At 46.1% G+C, this 17,942-nt stretch overlaps 1 protein-coding gene across 3 annotated transcripts; it reads right to left on the reverse strand.

Moving 5' to 3' along the window:
* Nucleotides 1–97: 97 nt before the first annotated feature.
* LOC102106829 (argonaute RISC component 4) lies at nt 98–12,594 on the reverse strand. 3 transcript variants are annotated; one of them, XR_001331935.2, is made up of 19 exons: nt 12,266–12,594; nt 11,465–11,585; nt 10,314–10,495; nt 9,774–9,910; nt 9,560–9,694; nt 9,307–9,394; nt 8,728–8,875; nt 8,532–8,651; nt 8,177–8,305; nt 7,892–8,025; nt 7,246–7,430; nt 6,837–6,996; nt 6,610–6,729; nt 5,505–5,820; nt 5,099–5,233; nt 4,239–4,340; nt 3,825–4,024; nt 3,232–3,732; nt 98–1,705 (listed from the first exon to the last, which is right to left on the reverse strand). XR_001331935.2 is itself a non-coding variant. In XM_088067371.1 (18 exons), exons 1-18 carry the CDS (start codon nt 12,475–12,477, stop codon nt 3,624–3,626), a joined length of 2,733 nt encoding a protein of 910 aa, XP_087923497.1. In that variant the 5' UTR covers nt 12,478–12,594; the 3' UTR covers nt 98–3,623. The 3 variants fall into 3 exon arrangements, 2 of the variants coding, with proteins under 2 accessions (XP_087923497.1, XP_087923498.1); XM_088067371.1 differs by having other exon boundaries at nt 98–3,732; XM_088067372.1 differs by lacking the exon at nt 6,610–6,729 and having other exon boundaries at nt 98–3,732; nt 12,266–12,588.
* Between the last annotated feature and the right edge of the window lie 5,348 nt (nt 12,595–17,942).

The raw sequence follows: 17,942 nt of genomic DNA on the forward strand, positions 1-17,942 counted from the left end.
TTTAGGATCTTGGGAGATGTCACCCATAGGTATTTCTTTAACTTCCTAACTCTTAATGCATCAGAAATACATATATTGTGGTAATGAGTTCCACAGGTGACAGATTGTGTACAAGTTTTAATTAAAAGTTAAATAGTTTAAGACATTTGTTTACAGGCAACAGTGTTGGTTGCTCATTCTGTACATTGCATTTATTGGACACCAATAAGGAAAAACAGAACATTTGGCACGAGAATGCCAATTTTTTTTTATTATTATTTTTGGACACATGAACACAAAATACCCCTGCAGGCTAAAAAAAAAATACATTGCAATTGTACACGACCAGCATCTTACCTCAACATGGGGCTGTGAGCCCCAGGACAGTTTAGAAAGTACCTCGTATTGCTAGAGACATACATCCAGTCCAAAGTTAATAAAATACCATTTGAAACATTACAAGTCTAACAATATAGAAACAAAAAAATTACATCAGAAGTCAAACTGAACAAATGCAAACATTTTACATTGAAGTTGCAGCCTCTAGACATAGAAATATGAAAATGTCAATAGCAAGGTCTAAGAAAATCTCTAAGTGATATTTAGTGCAAGATCTTTCCTCCAGTGCACAGGGAAAGAGCCTCGCAGTGGATCAGGATGGGGATGGATCAATGCCCTCTGGCCCTGCCTTCTGAAAATGAAAGCAGAGTCACTCCCTCGCTATTGAGCCAGAAAACTCCTACAGCACATCCACAAAGGGGTTGGGGGTCGGTGCTGTCAGACACCAGCTCTGAACCAGGGCCCTTCCCCATCCAAAGGGCTGAGCGAGGGTGGACACCGGACATCCCGTGCACTGACCTCTGCACCCTTTGGATGTAGCTCCAGGCACAAGCCTGGGTAACTGACAGACAACAACAGCCAGACTGGTGGAGACAGGCTAACTAGGGATTGCCAGAGCTTGTTCAGAACTCAGCAGGGACAAAGCAAGCAGAATCGGGTGGAAAACAGGATTTCTGCCCCCTCCCCCCCCCTTTTTTTATATATATATATTTTTAGATATATCAACCACCCCCTTCCCGAACTCTTTGAACTTCGCTACATTTAAAATCTTTCACACCACAGAGCTAAACAGTGGCCAACAGGCTTTGTTTATAAAAAAAAAACCCAAAAAACAAAAAACACCCTAAAACTACAGCTACAGAATGCACATCTTCCCATTGATTGACACATGCAGAACGAGTCACTCAGGCCCACAGGGCTCACCCAGGTCCTCAAGTCCTCCAGACTTGGGCTCAGACCTGCCTAGGGCAGCACTGCTGCAACTTGGATCCTGAACTTCAGTGCTTTCCCACCAAAACTCCAGCCCTGTGCCCGGAGTGGGCTCACACCAGCCCTGCTCGGGTGCTGGCCCAGGGCTCACCAGGGGCCAGTGGTCCACCCGGTCAAATATCCAGTCACAGGCAAACCAAGGAGAGGCTCTTCCTTCCCTCAGTCTCAACCAGGAATGCTTGGCACTGGACAACTAATTGGTGATAAAGTTCATTTCTTATGCACCCCTGTTAAACCAGCCCCATTCCTAGTGCACAAACTCAAATTAGGGATCTTGGATCCTACCACCTCCAACAGGTGCTCAGGTGCTTTTCAAGGTGCCAAAGTTCTCCGTGTGTGTTGGGTCAGTCAGAGTTCACTCTAAAAAGGGTTTCTGTATCTTCTCCCTGAACGAGTACTGAGAAAAGCAGCGGTCAGTCTCCCACCCACATGTCCTGATTTTATTACACAAGTGAGGTATTCTTTAAAAGAAAAGTTAAAAAACTTAAAAGAATCTTTTAGTTTTTTCAATCTAAACCTGTCCTGGCACGTGCCAGGAGCAGGGTTCACTTCAGTCCCATTTTCAACAGAAATGAAAAGAAGTTAAACTTAATTTATGAGACGTTCTACTGGCAAGGAGGTTATAAAACTGTTTGAAGATGTTCAGTGTACTCTGGTACAACTGAAAACAACAGCATTTAGAAATGTAAACTTTCATTTATTTACAAGCTTAAAGACTGAAGGAAACAGCATTTCCTATTGCTGAAATTTGGAGGGGGCTGGTTCCTAAGCTTTGGGACAGCAGACAACTTAGCAGCAAACCCCACACAAGTATCAGAGACCACAGTGCAATCCTTGGGCTTCTCAAACTCCTCCTCAGTTTAGGAATAAACTTTAATCTGCACTAACTCAGGTATACAGTAAGGAATCTAGTCTTAAATTACAATGTTCATGGATTACAGGAATACCAGGGAAACCAGGTCCCTGTTCTGGATTACAGGTTGCAGCTGAAAAAAGCCAAGCAGATTAAAAACCCTAATTTCTAGGCTGGGACAGAATCAGCATTTGAGACTCACACGGGTTCAACATGCTGTATATGCAGTTGTGTGGGCAACCCAGATTCCCAGGAAAAAAAACAGTTAAAAATGCTGGTACAAGTCCTCAGGTTGCCTGTCACACAACACATTTCAACTGCACACGTTGGCCTTTCCTACATGGAACACCCAGTTTCCAAGCTTATAAAAAATGTCGTAGACAGGACACCAACAGTGAATACAAAACAGTTAAAAATAATTCTTAAAAAAAGCATGGAAATGCGTCTTTTCTAATTTGTTTCAGAAATTGCCAAATTGTGTGTTCAGAAAACGACACGAGAATGTTGGTTAAAGTCATGCACAATCCTCAGCTAGAAAATTACACTGTTTAGGGGGGCTTAAAAAACAAAGATTTATTGCCAAAGTTAAACCTTCTATGAGAAAAAAGTTTTAAAATCACTTAGATTTATCAAACCACACAGCAGCATAAAGTGGGCACTTTTGTAAAAGTTTGCAAAATACCTAAAAGCTAAATTTTTTTTTTGTTTTATCATTTTTAGAGGGGGAAATGATGGTTCAGTACTTGTTATGATACCATGGCAGTATTATTTATAACCATTATCATCAAAATCTACTGACAGGCATCACTATTGGTTATATTACACATTCACAGAACAAGAACCACCTATTAACTCGCAGTATAGTGCAATTGCTTTGCAGCCCAAGTCTGCAGAGATTAAAAAGATAATTAGTAAAACTGACAAAAAACTGCAATACCGTGAAAGTTATGTTCGTTAAAAGGCATTTACAGTAGTGAAGTCTAAAATCTCCATTAAAAAATCTATGGCCCCACACGACAGAAGGATTACAGCGAGCTGGATAAAACATTTTGCCATCACATCATACTCACAAAGCAGGGCACGGAGACAGAGCAGCAGTCACCGTCAGCTCATGGGATGAGGAGAACTGAAAAACCACAGCTAGCAAAAGATTTGATAGAAACCTTTCGTGCGAAGTCCTTGAAAAATTTCAGGATGATCAGCCTTTGCGCTTTGAGGTAAAAATTCAGTCCAATGCATCAGAAAAGACAAGTCTATGGATTTCTAGTACAGAAAACAATGAAACAAATGGCTCAATTGTGTTGGTGCATCAGACGTTGCAGTGAAGAACAGATTCAGTGCGACTGTCCGGAGCTGCTGGTAGTGGGCAGTCCGAAATCCCCTGGCCCTGGATAGAGCAGGAGGCTTCCAAACACTTCAGGACTGCATGGGTTGTTGCTTTGCCTCATCTTCCCAGGTGCTCTCAAGCAAAATACATGGTGTGCTGGGTGTCATGGTGGATCTGCACAGCCTTGGCCAGCGCCTGCGGATCGCGGCCGTTGCTCTGCCCCGACACGTGGCTGCCCTCAGCGCTGTGAGCAGACACACACCCATGAACAACTGGGACAAGCAGCATAGCTCAGCTTCTCTATCTGCTTAACAGGATGATGAGGCCATTCCTTACCTGTCATGATCCTTATCCACAAGATGGTACCTGGCCCGAAAAGCCACCAGCCTGGCATAGTAGGCAGGCGCGGGGATGGAGACGGAGCGGGTGCAGCGCACGTATGTGTGGCACAGCTGGTACGTCAGTAGCTGCAACTCATCTGCTGTGAAACAGTTGTCATCCCACAACACCTGGTAGTGGGAGGGCCGGCTGGTTCCCTGCAGAGAACAGGTGAGCAGTGAGTTGGAGAGCAACAGCAAGGACAGAGGTGGTACCTGCAGGCTGCACCTTCCAGCAGGCACTGAGGAGTCAGTGCCAAGCAGGCACCGACACACTCTGAGTCTGCCAAACGACAAACAGAAGTGACATTTCCCATGGGGACAGCTACAAGGATTTAGTTGCACAGCCTGAGCACAGCGGAGCTGACATTACCTGAATTCCTGCATGGCTACAGAGGTAAAAGTCAAATTCAGAGGGATGTGTGATGGTGCTGTCCACAGTAGTGCCTGCTGGTACGTTGCCACTTTTACCCACCTAGTGAGAAAGGTTTATTATTAGTCCATGGGCTTTTTTGGATGTGACTCCAAAATGCTTTCAAAGGTAGCTTCTATTGAAAGCTGCTGGAGAATTTACTGCTCAAAAAGGTGAAAATATATTAAGGTCGTTTACACAGGAGGAATGAAAATGTTCTCTGTGAATTCATTTTTAGAAACTTCACCAAATCCAGCTGGTGTGTCATCAGAGGAAAATAAAACCCTTGCCAGCACCATTAAAACTGCAGAGTAGGATAAAGCCTACACAAGTAATTCAGGATCTGAAAATGCAGATTCCTGAGATAAATTTATTTCGTACCCTTGTTTGCTCTCACACCCCAGAGATCTGGGTTTTTAAGCAAACCTCAGATCAATCTCTTCCCTAAAGAAGGTTCCTCAGCTGGCCTGTGGACTTCTGCCACAGGCACATCTTAGATACACCTGGAGACAGGGAACAGAGTGAACAGCCAGGTCAGCTCATCATCAGGAATCCTGGAGTAGAAAAACCCAGGACACGTCTCCAGGTATACAAATACCAGGATACTGAGCACACCTATTTCAAAAGGGGGAACAAGCTGTTCTATCTGATGTAGAGCAATAAAAAAGGGAGGAACTGGTTATTTTGGTAGAGAAAGCCTGTTACCAGCCAGTACTGCTACTGCTTTGCAGCTTTAGTGGGCAAGACAGATCCCACCCCATTGAATCAAACAATGCCACTTTCCTGTGCCATCACCTCCCCCTCATGGAGTCAGTACTTGCCCTTTCAGTTTTGTCAGCACAGAACAGCCTGGTGTGATGCCTTTTCTGCACAACAATGTAGGTTATTCCAGGTCTATAATCTTCTTCCAAACTAATGCAGGCCTTCCGGATGGCAATCAACTCTGGCCAAGCTACCTATAAGCAGAAGATTTAACTACTGTGTGATGAATTCAGTAGGTATTTGATTATTTTTTTACCTGTCTACAAATGCCACATTGTCAGGGACATGATCAGACTGGTAACTGTACATTGTGTTTGCCCAGGACAATTCAAGGAAACTTAATTTTTCCAATAACAAATATAATCCACATAAATAAACATATTTTTTCAAGGGCCAATCCCTTATAATCCACGTAACTATATATCAATCCCTTTTCATGAGTAACAAAAAATTATCAGACAATACCTGTTTCATCTGTCCTTCCGACACTCCCCCTCTGTAGTAAATGATCCTCGTGGGCTTGAAACGAGTGGATTTGTAGAACTGGATCAACAGCTCCCGCACCATGTTGGTCAGGTCCTGGATCACCTCCTGGCTGTAGAGTAGCTCCTGGGAGGTCTCCTGGCGCGAGGTCTGCACGCGCACCGTGGCACAGTAGCGGCTGGGATGCCCATCCATGCTGCCTACCACAGCCGCGATGGATGGCTTCTTCCCATCCCCGGCTGGAGGGTGAGTGACATCTGCTCCCAAAAAGATCACTGGCTGCTGGAATACTGAGGGCCTGTTTGATAAGATTAAGGTTTATTAGTTAGAATCACAGAATTCCAGAAGGGTTTGGGTTGGAAAAGACCTTAAAGCCCAGCCAGTTCCACCCCCTGCCCTGGGCAAGGACACCTTGCACTATCCCAAGTTGCTCCAAGCCCTGTCCAACCTGGCTTTGAACACTTCCAGAGATGGGGCAGCCACAGCTTCTCTGGGCAACCTGTGCCAGGGCATCACCACCCTCACAGGGAACAAATCCTTGCTAATTTCTAATCTAGACATACTCTCTTTCAGTTTGAAGCTATTACTACCTCTCCCTCTCTGGCCTCCTTGTCAGCCCCTTCAGATACTGGAAGGTACTGTGAGGTTTCCACACAGCCTTGTCTTCTCCAGGCTAAATAACCCAAATAATTAATTTATTATATTTTAAAAAAATCCTCATCCTGACTTGACAGGAGAGGTAGCCTCTTATCAACTCATAATAATAAGTAAGAACAGCAAAAAGAAAGAGGGACAGGAATAAAGAAAAATTACAGCTGAGGAAGGTGCATCCAAAGCGCTAAACAGAACTGAAACCTGTGAGTCTTTAAGGGCAACATTTTCTGCCTCCAGCACTTACAGTCCAGAAAGAACAGAAAGTGACAAGGACAGGATCAAAGGCAGACCAAGTTACAAGCATTGATTCCAAGTCACTCCTCCTCATTCCTTCTCTTTCAATTTGCACACAAACACGGGATGCTTTTGGAGGTGGCACGAGGAAAAGGTACATTGAGCGAATCCAAAGGCAGGAAAGAGACAGGAAAAAAACCTTGGTGAGTTTGGTGGCTCTGACTGCTGGATGGCTCTGACTCCCCTTGGCTCAGGGTTTACTGGGAACACTCCAAATGCAGACATATCCTCCACTGTCCACTCCAGACTGTGGGAATTTCTAAAGTGTGTTTTATTTTGAAAAGTATCATTTTAGCAAACACAACAAAACAACACCATTTTCCTTGACAATGCAGACATTACAAAGAGCTTTTGATTGAATCTCACCTTTGATGAGGTACCAGCACATTGTTGATTCCTCCGAGCTTAGCATTGATCTTCAGACACAGGTTGGACAGCGTTTGTGGTGAGGTTTTGACCACATTCTTTACCTGAACACACTGCGTGGCCATGCCTAGAAGAGTATCTCCAACCCGCTTGACTTCAGCTGTGACAGAAAATAAGGCAGTGGTTCCTGCTTGCTCTTATTTTTTTCAAATGTTACTGTAATTCAGATCCTTGAAACTTCACTGACAAAGGTTCAGTTTGCTCTTTGGTAATACACAACTTCTCCAACCAGGCCTGACAAACCAGCTCCAAAACACTCTTTTAAAGAGAACCCATTGCCTCCTCTGCCTCCTTCCTGCCACCCATTTGCAGTAAAACTCCTGATCACTTTACAGCCCCTTCTCCATACCGTACACAGGCGTCTTCCCAGGCAGAATCACCACGATCAGCTGCAGGCCAACATAAGTCAGCTTTAAGTGTTTGAACATGGGCTCCACGCTGTCTGCACCCTGGGCATACTTGCAGAAGCAGGGCTGGCCCTGGATTGGCATCCCGGCGTCCTTGGAGATCTTGCGCAGCTGGTCTGTGAAACTCCTGAAATAGAAGTGGATTTGTTCTGGCCTTTTCACTATGGTTCACTCATCAGTTTTACCAACCAGATCTATGCTGTTTCTGCTATTTCACAGCACTACAGTAATTATTTTTTAGCAATTCTACCCCCATCAAGAACTCACTAATATTACTCTAATCCTCTCTGAGGAAGGTCATCAGCTTCTGTGATTTTACAAGCCTTACAGAAACAGACATTTGAGATGAACATCCTGAGGCAGACTCCCAAACTAATACTGATGCTCTGGTAAATTTTCACTAATTTATCTGAGCATTATTGCAACCATGATTTTTACCAATCAGTGGTTCACAAAACATCTTTCTTTAGGATTCTGTAGAGTAATTTGAAGGGCAGGGGAAAATCAATCTATACCACACATTACCTTTCAGAGACATGAGAAAAATATATCTTGAGATAGAATCCTGAATAAATAGGAAATACTTACTTCAGCAAGTCTTCCCTGCATTGTTTCTGAGGAGCAAAACAGGCAACAGCCCAAACTTTAATCTCAATGCCAGCATAGAACTGTTTCCCTCTCATGTCCCACACACCTTGGTTTGGTGTGGCCACAGTCTTGTTCTAGGTAAAAACCAAAGGCAAATTAGAAATCAAGTGCTGCTCCATTTTGACTGTAGCCCACCAGAGGAAGCCTCATGAGAAGATACAAAAAAACACCTCATGAATTTCAATAACCTCAGGATAAGGAGTTTTACAAGACATGGAAACTCACCCTGCCTCCATACTGCAGCATTGGGGCTGGCAGAACTCTGCCTGTCAGCTCTGTCATTTCATTATGGACAACAATTCCAAACTCCTTCAGATATGGATCAGGCCCACCAACCATACTGTTACTTTTCACCTGGGGACAGGACAAGTACTGATGTCATTACACTAAAGTTTCAGGTGACTCCGCCCTCTTTGTCATCAACAGCCTTTCTGTTTAGAAGGATTTGTTTTAACCAAGACAGACTTTTCTTCTTCCAGACTTCCCTCTTGGTCATGCTGCTCAACATCACCTGCTCCAATGCTATGGAAAAGCCATGAGAAGTGACAAACACACACTGTGCAGCTGCAAAAATACTCACCAGTCTGCTGATCTCCTCCTGCCTGTCTGGGGCAGACCTGGCTGTTGCTTTTATCATGGTTGAGGTCTGATTGTCTGTGAGCTTCTTGATACACCGCTGGCCTGCCACGATGTTACACACCTGCACAGGGGCAGGGAGAGGTGCTGTGACACCATTTGACAGAGGACACCCCACAGTGCAGGACTCGGATCCTTACCTCCAGTGGCAGGTACGTGTGCTTCTGCTCCTGTCCCACTTGCAGACAGGGCAGATGAGGGTATTTCAGCTGTAGACTGTACTTCTGCTTAAAATACTGAGCTACTGTGCACTCCATGGCCTGCCCGTTCTCCAGCTGCAGAGGGAACCTGGAAATTATATTTGTTCTGGTTAGACTTCGTCAGATTCTTTTAAAGGAAAAAATGGTATGAAAAAACTATTCCAGACTACCTTTAGCAAATCTCTTATTTTCCTCAGTTACTGGATCTCTTCTTTATGAAAAGATTTTAGACTATATACTGATTTAATAGTATTTTACCTATTTTTAAAATAGGAGCTTTTGATAACTGTTTTTTAAAGCCAGGATATAGTTCAGTTTTCCTGAGCTGAAGGAAGTAAGGCAGTAGTCAAAACCCACACTATTCCTCTGCTCCACTAAGACTTAACATTCCTGTAAAGCCACACAGCTGCTTCACCTCCAGAATCAACTATGCCTGCATAAACAATATACCAAATATATTCCAGATATATTTAATAGGTTGAAGATTTTAAGAACTGCCAGGCTGTGCTTGATACATACGTCTGGTGACTGGCTGGTCGCCGGGTAACATTGCAAACTCGGTATTTTCTCTTCATCTGGCCACAGTGGGTAACCTCTACTTTTAGACCTGAAAACCCAACAGAAAATAAATTCAGGGACAGGAATCACCTTTGAAGAGGATGAAGGCAAAAAGGAACAGCCCAGTTCTCCATGCGCCTTGCAAATTTTTATTACAACATAGTACGAGCAGGTTTCAGTATTTTCTTGCAGCAGCTTTAGGACAAGCTTTTACCTCTGATTTCTTTGGTAAACTTGACGCGCTGGGAGTCTGTCAGAGGTTTGCTTTGTTCACTGATGTTCTGGATGTCCAAGACCTCACACATGAACTCAATGATAGGCTGGGCACGATAGAAAGCAGTCGCTGACACTAAGATAAAAAGACAGGAAAATTAACTGGGAAGCACAAAGAACTCTGTTGCATGAGTGAGGCAGAATCTCCTACACACCATCAATATTGAGCATCATGTTCCACATGGCAGGACGGACCGACTGGTGGAAGCCAAACCAGACCTCCCTGCCCCCTCCCAGGGGGTGATAATAACCTTCAGGAGGGGAGAAAAAGGAGCGACCCACAGGGGTGTACCTGAAAAAATAAGAAAATTAAAACTCTGATCATTTTTTTATATACTTTTTACATTCACACCTATAGTGTTTAAAACACCTTTCTACAGCATGTTATAACCGTCAGAGCTGACTTATGGCAAGCACACAAAGCGTTTTGTGACAGTGCAGCTGGAAAGGGTACAGCAAATTCCTGTTAGAAACATGACCAGCAGACACAAGGCCTTAGTTCAGATCACATTTCCCTATTCTAGTGCAAATTTGTAAGGCAGGTGTTGAATTACATGGCTGTATCCCTCATCCCTTCTACCACAGGATTGTAACGGGAAGCAGATCAGCAGCAAGGAATAACGAACACAAATGTTAAGATGGATAGAAGATAAATCCAGTCAGGAAGGCTCTACAAGTACCTCATGGTACCCTACCTCATGGAGGGAAGGTGCCGTGTGATTACGTCCAGTGCCTGTACAGAATCTTCAGGAACTTCATTCAAGTGCCCTGCCAGAGCTTCGAGCAGCATCTGAAGGCTGACGACTGACACCCACTGAATGGAAACCTTAAATGTCTGGTCCTTCCCCTCTCCTGGAAGTGTAACCTCCATATCCACCTGCCACAGGCACCAGAAAATTAAGCAGAAGCTTTTGTTATGGATTGCAGACAGACACAACACTCAGCAACAATACAGTTTTCTCCTAGGTGTCCTTTGAATCTGTATTTTTGATTATTAGTTTGTGTAATGACCTTAAAACATTACAAATGGTTCTCTCAGGACTTTGACAGTTTGTCATTTATTCATAAGAAACTGCACTGAAGTATCTTTAAATGTAAATTTTAAGCAGTAATTAGTATGGTGACATCAAAGCTCTGGAGAATGGTGAGTCACTTTTTTAAGTCAGACAATTAATAAAAGGATGTTTTGTGAATCAAATGGGAAGGCAAGAAAAACTTTTGGTCAAAAAGGAGACTCACTGGGAAACACAGATCTCAGAGTTTTGGCACAGCACTTGGAATGATTCTCACAGCCTAGAGGGTGACTGTGAACTCATCCTCGACATCCCCCAAGGCATAGCAATGACCAGATCCCTTGGGATCCCTTGAGAGATCAGCAGATGGGCTGAAGTTTTCTTTAGAGCTGGGGTCCCTGTGCAACGCAGGAACAGCTGATCCGGTTGTTCCCATGGAACAGGAGGATGTATCTCCACAGCACAACTAAACCCAGCCAGAGTCGTTGTCACCTACAATGACTTTATCATTCAGCAGCAGAAGGAGGGTCAGAACAGGGAAAAGGGAAGTTCCCATCAGGGTGAAAGAAAAATACTCTCCTTACAGCTATAAGAGCACAATGTAGTTCTCAAGGCTCATGATATTCTGTAGCTGAAGAACTGAGAATCAGAAACCCAAAACCACAAACTTCAGTAAAACACCAGTGAGCTCCTAGAGACCCTGACTGGTCCTGCCTGTCACTTCCCAGACTACACCAATAGGTGTGATAGTGTTTTGGGTTTATGTCAATAAAAGAACACTTTTCAAATAACACTGTAATAGTTTTCCCATGGAAACTTAAAGCAACACTTACTCTGTCCCTGCCAATGGGTAAGGGGTGTGCAGTGTACATGTTCCGCTTCCCATCATACCCAGGCTGCCGATCCCCAAATATCTGCATCTTGAAGTGCCTCACCATCGTATCCACCACCTCCCTAGGCAGTGATTCATTGAATTAAGTGGAAGAACAGAAAAATCAGTAATGAGCTTACACAATTTAAAATTCTTTTTTTTTTCACTTTTTCTCAATGGAGCAAGATATGAAAACCAATAATGCAAGAAAGCACCCCCAGGTCACACCAGAAAGCTGTGAATGTCACCTCCAGGTTAAGACACCCAAGTGGCACACACAGGTATTTGTACAGGTGTCTGTACAGCAGTCTATCAGGTGGCTGTCAGCAGAGCTACAGCCAAAACAAGCAGAGGAACCTGGAGGGATGTTCACACACAGAAGCAGACACAAGCACCTGCCTTGGGGTTGGTGGGAGCGCTCTGTGGAATGATCCACGTGCGGACTCCAAAATCTACAACCTGAAATGCCTCCCCTCAGCTGCTACACATTTGTGTAACAGGCTGTGGAACAATTACCAGGGACATTGACTTGCAGACTGTAAAATAAAACCACTGGAGGTCAATGCTCAGTACATTTCCCAGAGCCTTCCAGATTACAGGCCAACTGCAAGAATATTATAGTTCACTGAAAAACAACTGCTGATCAAAGTACAAATACAAACAGACCTTTAGCAGATGGAGAATTCCTAAGATGCACAGCTTTCCTACATTCAGGTATATACACTTAATTTAAATCAATAAACCTTTATTAAGTAACTCCTACCTGTTGACTCTTCGGGGGCGTTTCTCTGGTTTGATATCTACATCATAGTGATAAACATCAATCTTAGGGATCTGAACCTGGAAGTGATTGGCCAGGAGCCGGATGGGTTTCCCAACAGTGCCCAGGCCTGGGCGACGGGGCGGCTGGAAAAGGCTTGTTGGGGGCCCTAGGAAAGTCAGATAATATGTATGAGATGTGATGGCCCACTCCATGAATCTCTCATGCTATGGGTGATTTTTTGACTGGGCAGGAAGAAATCTTAAGCTTTCTGAGGTTTCAAACAGAGGCATTCAAAGAGGCTCAGTTTTCCAGCTGCTCAGAACTTCAAGGTAAAAAACATGTTCCCTAAAGATGTATAGGTAGGTGCCATAAATCATTCTTAAAGTTTTAGTGGAATTTATTCATGACCGTGGTTAAAACTTCACAGAGTCCTGAGAGAGAATGCAACCATACAGATATTATGTATTTTCATGTAATGCAAAGATAAATACATCCCTACCTCCATTTCTAAAACAAACCAACAGCCACAAAAGCCACACTTTGTCATTGTTTTCACTAAAGGCTTCAAGTTCAGATGTCAGTGATCCAATTTAAAATTCCAACATAAAGACAGGAGTGAGGGAAGGTTTAGGCTCTCTAAGTAGAAGGATAAGGGAGAAACCCTTAGATAGGTATGGACTCCTACAGGCATGGAAGAGATATTTCATTGGGACAAAAGGAGAGCTTCAGGAACAGATCTAAGGAGGAAATTGTTAGAGGCCTGGAAGCATTACTCACATGCAAGCTGGTCACTAGGGAAGCCTTTAGTTACCCTCCTCAAAGTGTTAAGATCTGAGATACCATGTTAACGAGATTAAACTGACTATTTTTTAAATCAATCAGAGCCTCAGCTGACACTGCACATAAAGCAAATGACATTGGTAAATTTTCACGGGTTTGTCTATATCTGAGAAGGGCTCAGTGTGATCAAAGTGTCTTCCCTCTGTTGTAGAGTAGCAAAGGAGAGGACAAGCAGACTCACTAGAATGCAATAAAAAACCTATCATAAAACTTAGGGCAATTTTAGCATTATAACCTGACAGCATCCATGTAAGATGAAGTCTCAGAGTTTGTACCAGGAGAGAGGCGAGGTAGGCAACTCCTATTTGGGTACACTTCAGGGTGCAGCAATAAACTTTAACACAGCCATAAACTAAACCCAGGACCAAATCCCAGGGGATTCATACTGGATTTAAAAGCTATCCATTGGCTACTGCATTACCAAATAAAATTACCAACCTGAGGACACCAGCCCTGGAATATTTTTAAGCAGAAGGAACACAGAGCATGTAAGCAGCTGAAGCCCACTGCCGAGTCAGCTCTGCAAAGCTGCAGTGGCAGGGGACTGTTGGGGACAGACACCCCACAGGACACGTTCCTGGCTCCACACTGGCCTGACAGATCATGCTCCATCACAGTCAGACCAGTTGTGGGGTACAGTTAATGTTTAAAAAAACTACAGCTGTCTCAACAAGCATGAATCATTGAGGGCAATCAAAGTTTGCTGTGCTTATTTGGATATGAGAGATGATCCATTAATCCCATGCTAATTAGTCTGAAGGAAGTGCAGGCACTGACCTCCTGCAAGAGATTAAATGACAACTATATTTACGCATTTTCCTTCCTTGGTATTGACAAGTTCTGCAAAAATGCACAGTAACACTGCCCTCTCTTCTGACCCAAGGAGATAAAACTTACATCTCCACCTTCCTAAAGTTATTTCTCAAAGGATTCTACAGCATCAGCTAAAAGCTGCTTTCCATTTGAAGCCAGGCTGCCCTGGCATCACAGGATTTTTATCTTATCAGCCTGACTAGGGTTGTATGTACTCTTATATTTTAATTTCTCTTACCCCCCAACCATTATGTACTAAGCACCTCAACCGAATTGCTTCAGACAGGAAGCAGTTTTCAAAACTGAAAGAGGATCTGCTTCTCCAGCTGGAACTCAGGGAGACCACGATACATCACATACATACCAGCAGGCTCTGAGTCAGCCCTCACTACCTCAAACTCTGGATTCTTCTGGAATTGCACCTTTGTGTCAATAAACGTTTCCTATCACACCAAAATTAGCATCACTTCACTTATACCAATCGTTTGAATGGGAACTTGATGGGTCAGGTGTACAGGCCACTGAGGACTAGTAATACATCCTGCGGGCATTTGATGGGAGAATAATCATGGAATAAGATACAAGCAGGAAAGCACCACATGCAAAAACCCACCAATATTTAAACGAAGTTTGTTACAGAAACAAACAGCCGTATTTTCAGACAGTATCACCTTAAACTCTCAGAAATGGCTCAATGTCAAATATAAAACTTATCACTGCACAGGCTGCAGGGCGCTCATCGCTGTGACACTACAGCCCTGCCTGTCCCCTCGCTGTCGCTGTCCCGCTCTCAGCCCCGTCCCGTTCACCCCGGGGAGGGCGAGACGCGTACCCCCAGTAGCCCCGGCAGCAGTAGGGCCGCGAGGACATCCGCAACCCCTGCGCAAAGTTTCGCGACCCGCTGCGGCTTCTCCGCATCGGGAAGCGCCGGCGGCTCCAAGCGGGCCCCGGTGCTGCCGGGGAGCCCCGCCGGGCCCGCGGCCTCCTTCCCCCGCTGTCACGGCCCCGCAGGCCGCGGCCCCCGTGCCCCCCCCCCGCGCCTCCCACCGGGTCCCAGCGCCCCCATGGCGGCAGTGCCGGCCTCGCTGCTCTCGCCGCCGGCCCCGCCCCCCGCCCCGGGCCCCGCCGCCGGCCCCGCCGCCGCCGCGTAGCGCTTGATCTCGGGAATATTGGGGGGGGGGGGGGGGTCCGGCGCGGACACGGGGGCGGCGGGGCGGGAGGCGGCGGCGGCCGAAGAGGAGGACGAGGAGGAGGCAGCGGGGGCGCGGCGGGGAGCGCTCCCCGCGTTCCGTTTCCCCGAGCGGCGGCGCGAACAATCCCCGCGCTGCGCCCCCGCCGAGCCCGCGCGCGCCCCCGCCGCCGCCAGCACGCGCCCGAGCGCGCTCCCGGGACGGGGATGAGGAGGAGAAGGGACGGAGGAAGAGGCCGCTCCGCGCTGCCCGGCGCCGCCGGCTCGCGCACGCGCGGCGCCCCCCCCCCCCACCCGCGGGAGCGCGCCCGCCGGCCGCGCGACCCCGCGGCCGCAACAGGTGACGGCTCTGAATCACGGAATCCCAGAATATTTAGGTATTGAATGAAAGGATCTCTGGAGATCATCCAGTCCAACTCCCCTGCCAAGGCAGGGTCACCGGAGCAGGTGACAGGAGCGCGTCCAGGTGGGTTTGGAATGTCTCCAGCTAAGGAGACTCCACACCCGCCCTGGCCACCTGTTCCAGTGCTCGGTCACCCTCAACATGAAGAAGTTCTTCCTCATGTTACGGTGAAACACTGTGGTTTTGTTTATGGCCATTGCTCCTCATCCAGTTGCTGAGCACCACCGAAAAGACCCTTTACACTGGTGCCCAGCAACAGGGTGAGGAGCAATGGCCATAAACTAAAACACTACCTCAGCATGAGGATGAACTTTCCATAAGGCCAAGCATTATGGAACAGGATGCCCAGGGAGATCATCTCCCCATCCAGAGAGGTTCCAAACTCACCTAGAAACTTTCCTGTGTCACCTGCTCTGGGTGACTGTGCCTTGGCAGGGAAACTGGACTGGATGATCTGCAGAGGCCCCCTCCAACCCCAACAATTTTGTGATTCGGTGAAAAGAGTCTGGCACTATTCTCTTGGCATCTGCCTTTGAGATCTTGGTATGGATTGATGGGATGCAGATGCTCCAGACCTCAAATAATCTCTGTGGCCTCTGCTGGACCCCCTCCAGCATCTCCTTGTCTTTCTTGTCCTGAGGAGCCCAGAACTGGACACAGCACTCCAGCTGTCTCTCACTAGGGCTGGGTGCCAGGATACCCTCCCTGACCTGCTGGCTCTTCCCAGGGTGCATCTCATGCATGTGGCCCTTCCAGAGCTACCTCAGTAGGGGTGAGAGCCACTGCCCCTCGGGTACCAGGAAGGAGGGAATTGTCTATACCTCTCCTGTTCTGTCCCAAAAGACACCTGTTTGCAGGTTTAATAATTAACCCAGAGCTCCAGCATGACAGCTACACTAATGGTGCCTGCCCACCCACAGTGGTGCAGCTCCAGCTTCACCAGTCCTCCACTGCTCCCCAAAACCAGGGAATTCTCCCTGCTCAATTAATGACACGCTGAATAACTCACAGTACCAGCTAAACAGCCTCAGCAGGGTTTAAAACACCTGACAAAACAAGATTTGTATAGGTCAGGTGAGCCACAGCACTGAATCTCTCAGGGTTGTGACCACCAGCCCATGAAGGGCTCTGTGGACAGAGTGGCTGATGATCCATGAGGGCTGGACATCCATGAGTCACTGGCACCTCATGGTGACCATCATCATGGACATCACCCAGGAGCTACCTGGGAACCATCAGCGGTGGGAACCCGCTGTGTTCCACTGACCAGGGTGTTCAGCTCCTGGGGTGAACCTTGCCATGGCCATGTCCTCTTATCTTCACAGACAATAAATTTATCCTCTGTTAAAGAGACAACACTTCCATCCATGTGCCATTAAATAAAGGGCCTAGGGACTTTTTGCTTTTTTAAGCAGTTTGTGCTATTTTAGTGAGTTGCTCCCTTGTGCACCCCCTGGGTTCTGTTTAACCAACAGCTCTCTGCTGACTCACCAGACAATCAGAAGTCAAAACATTTTATAAATAATAAATGCTGAGTCCACTTTATTTGCCTTTTTTAACCTGTGGGGCTGATATTTTTTCTAGTTGAAACATCAAAATCTATTTTTAAATGAAATGAAATCTGGGATTCTCACATAGATCTGAGATTCTCTCATAATTTCCTGACAGCAGCTGATGAACACCTGAGTGTCCTGGTTTAGGGCAAATTTGGGAGAAAACCTCCAATGGGGCCCCCCCCCGGGAAGCAAACCCACGTGGCCCTTTTCTCCCACCCCCCAACCGGTTTGGGAAGAGATTTCTCTGAGAGAAGTGGAAAAAACCTGTTTATTTCACAGGCACAGCACTACCCAGCACAAAAATGAACGATATCAAATTACAAAACCTCTCGCCGTTCAGAAAAGATGACAAACTTCAGAGGGTCTCTTTCCTGTGGGTGTTTGCTCTGTTATCAGTCCCTCTGGCGCTGGAAAATGCCGCTGCCCAGGCTGGGCTCCCGGTAGTCCACGGGTGCAAGCTCCCGGTGCTCCCCTGAGTCCCCAGTTCAGAGCAGGTTCGATTCGTTTCAGAAAAAGGGAAAGAAAACAGTCCAGGAAGACCTCTCTGCTCTGGCTAGTTGGAAAGCCAAGGCGATCTGTCTCTTGTTGTCTGTCTGTGCTGTAGTCAAAACTCCCGATGCGGGGGGAGCAAGTACAATCTCTGATAACAGACTCGGTGCTTCTTTTCCACTCACTTTTACTCTTAGATGGAATTTTAAGAATACAAAACCTGTGTCTGGGTTAGGTGGACAAATGGGGATACAATTTAACATCATAATCAACCCAGGACACTGAGGAAAAAACCAGTTTTACCAGACCAGTAACAAAGTCCACAGCGTCTGGCAACATTTCCATGCTATTATTCAGCATATCAATGTATAAAAAACACATATGTAG

This window comes from Pseudopodoces humilis, chromosome 27, assembly GCF_049639895.1.
Source record: "Pseudopodoces humilis isolate 2021_Gansu_Grassland_sample_001 chromosome 27, ASM4963989v1, whole genome shotgun sequence".
NCBI lineage: Eukaryota > Metazoa > Chordata > Aves > Passeriformes > Paridae > Pseudopodoces > Pseudopodoces humilis.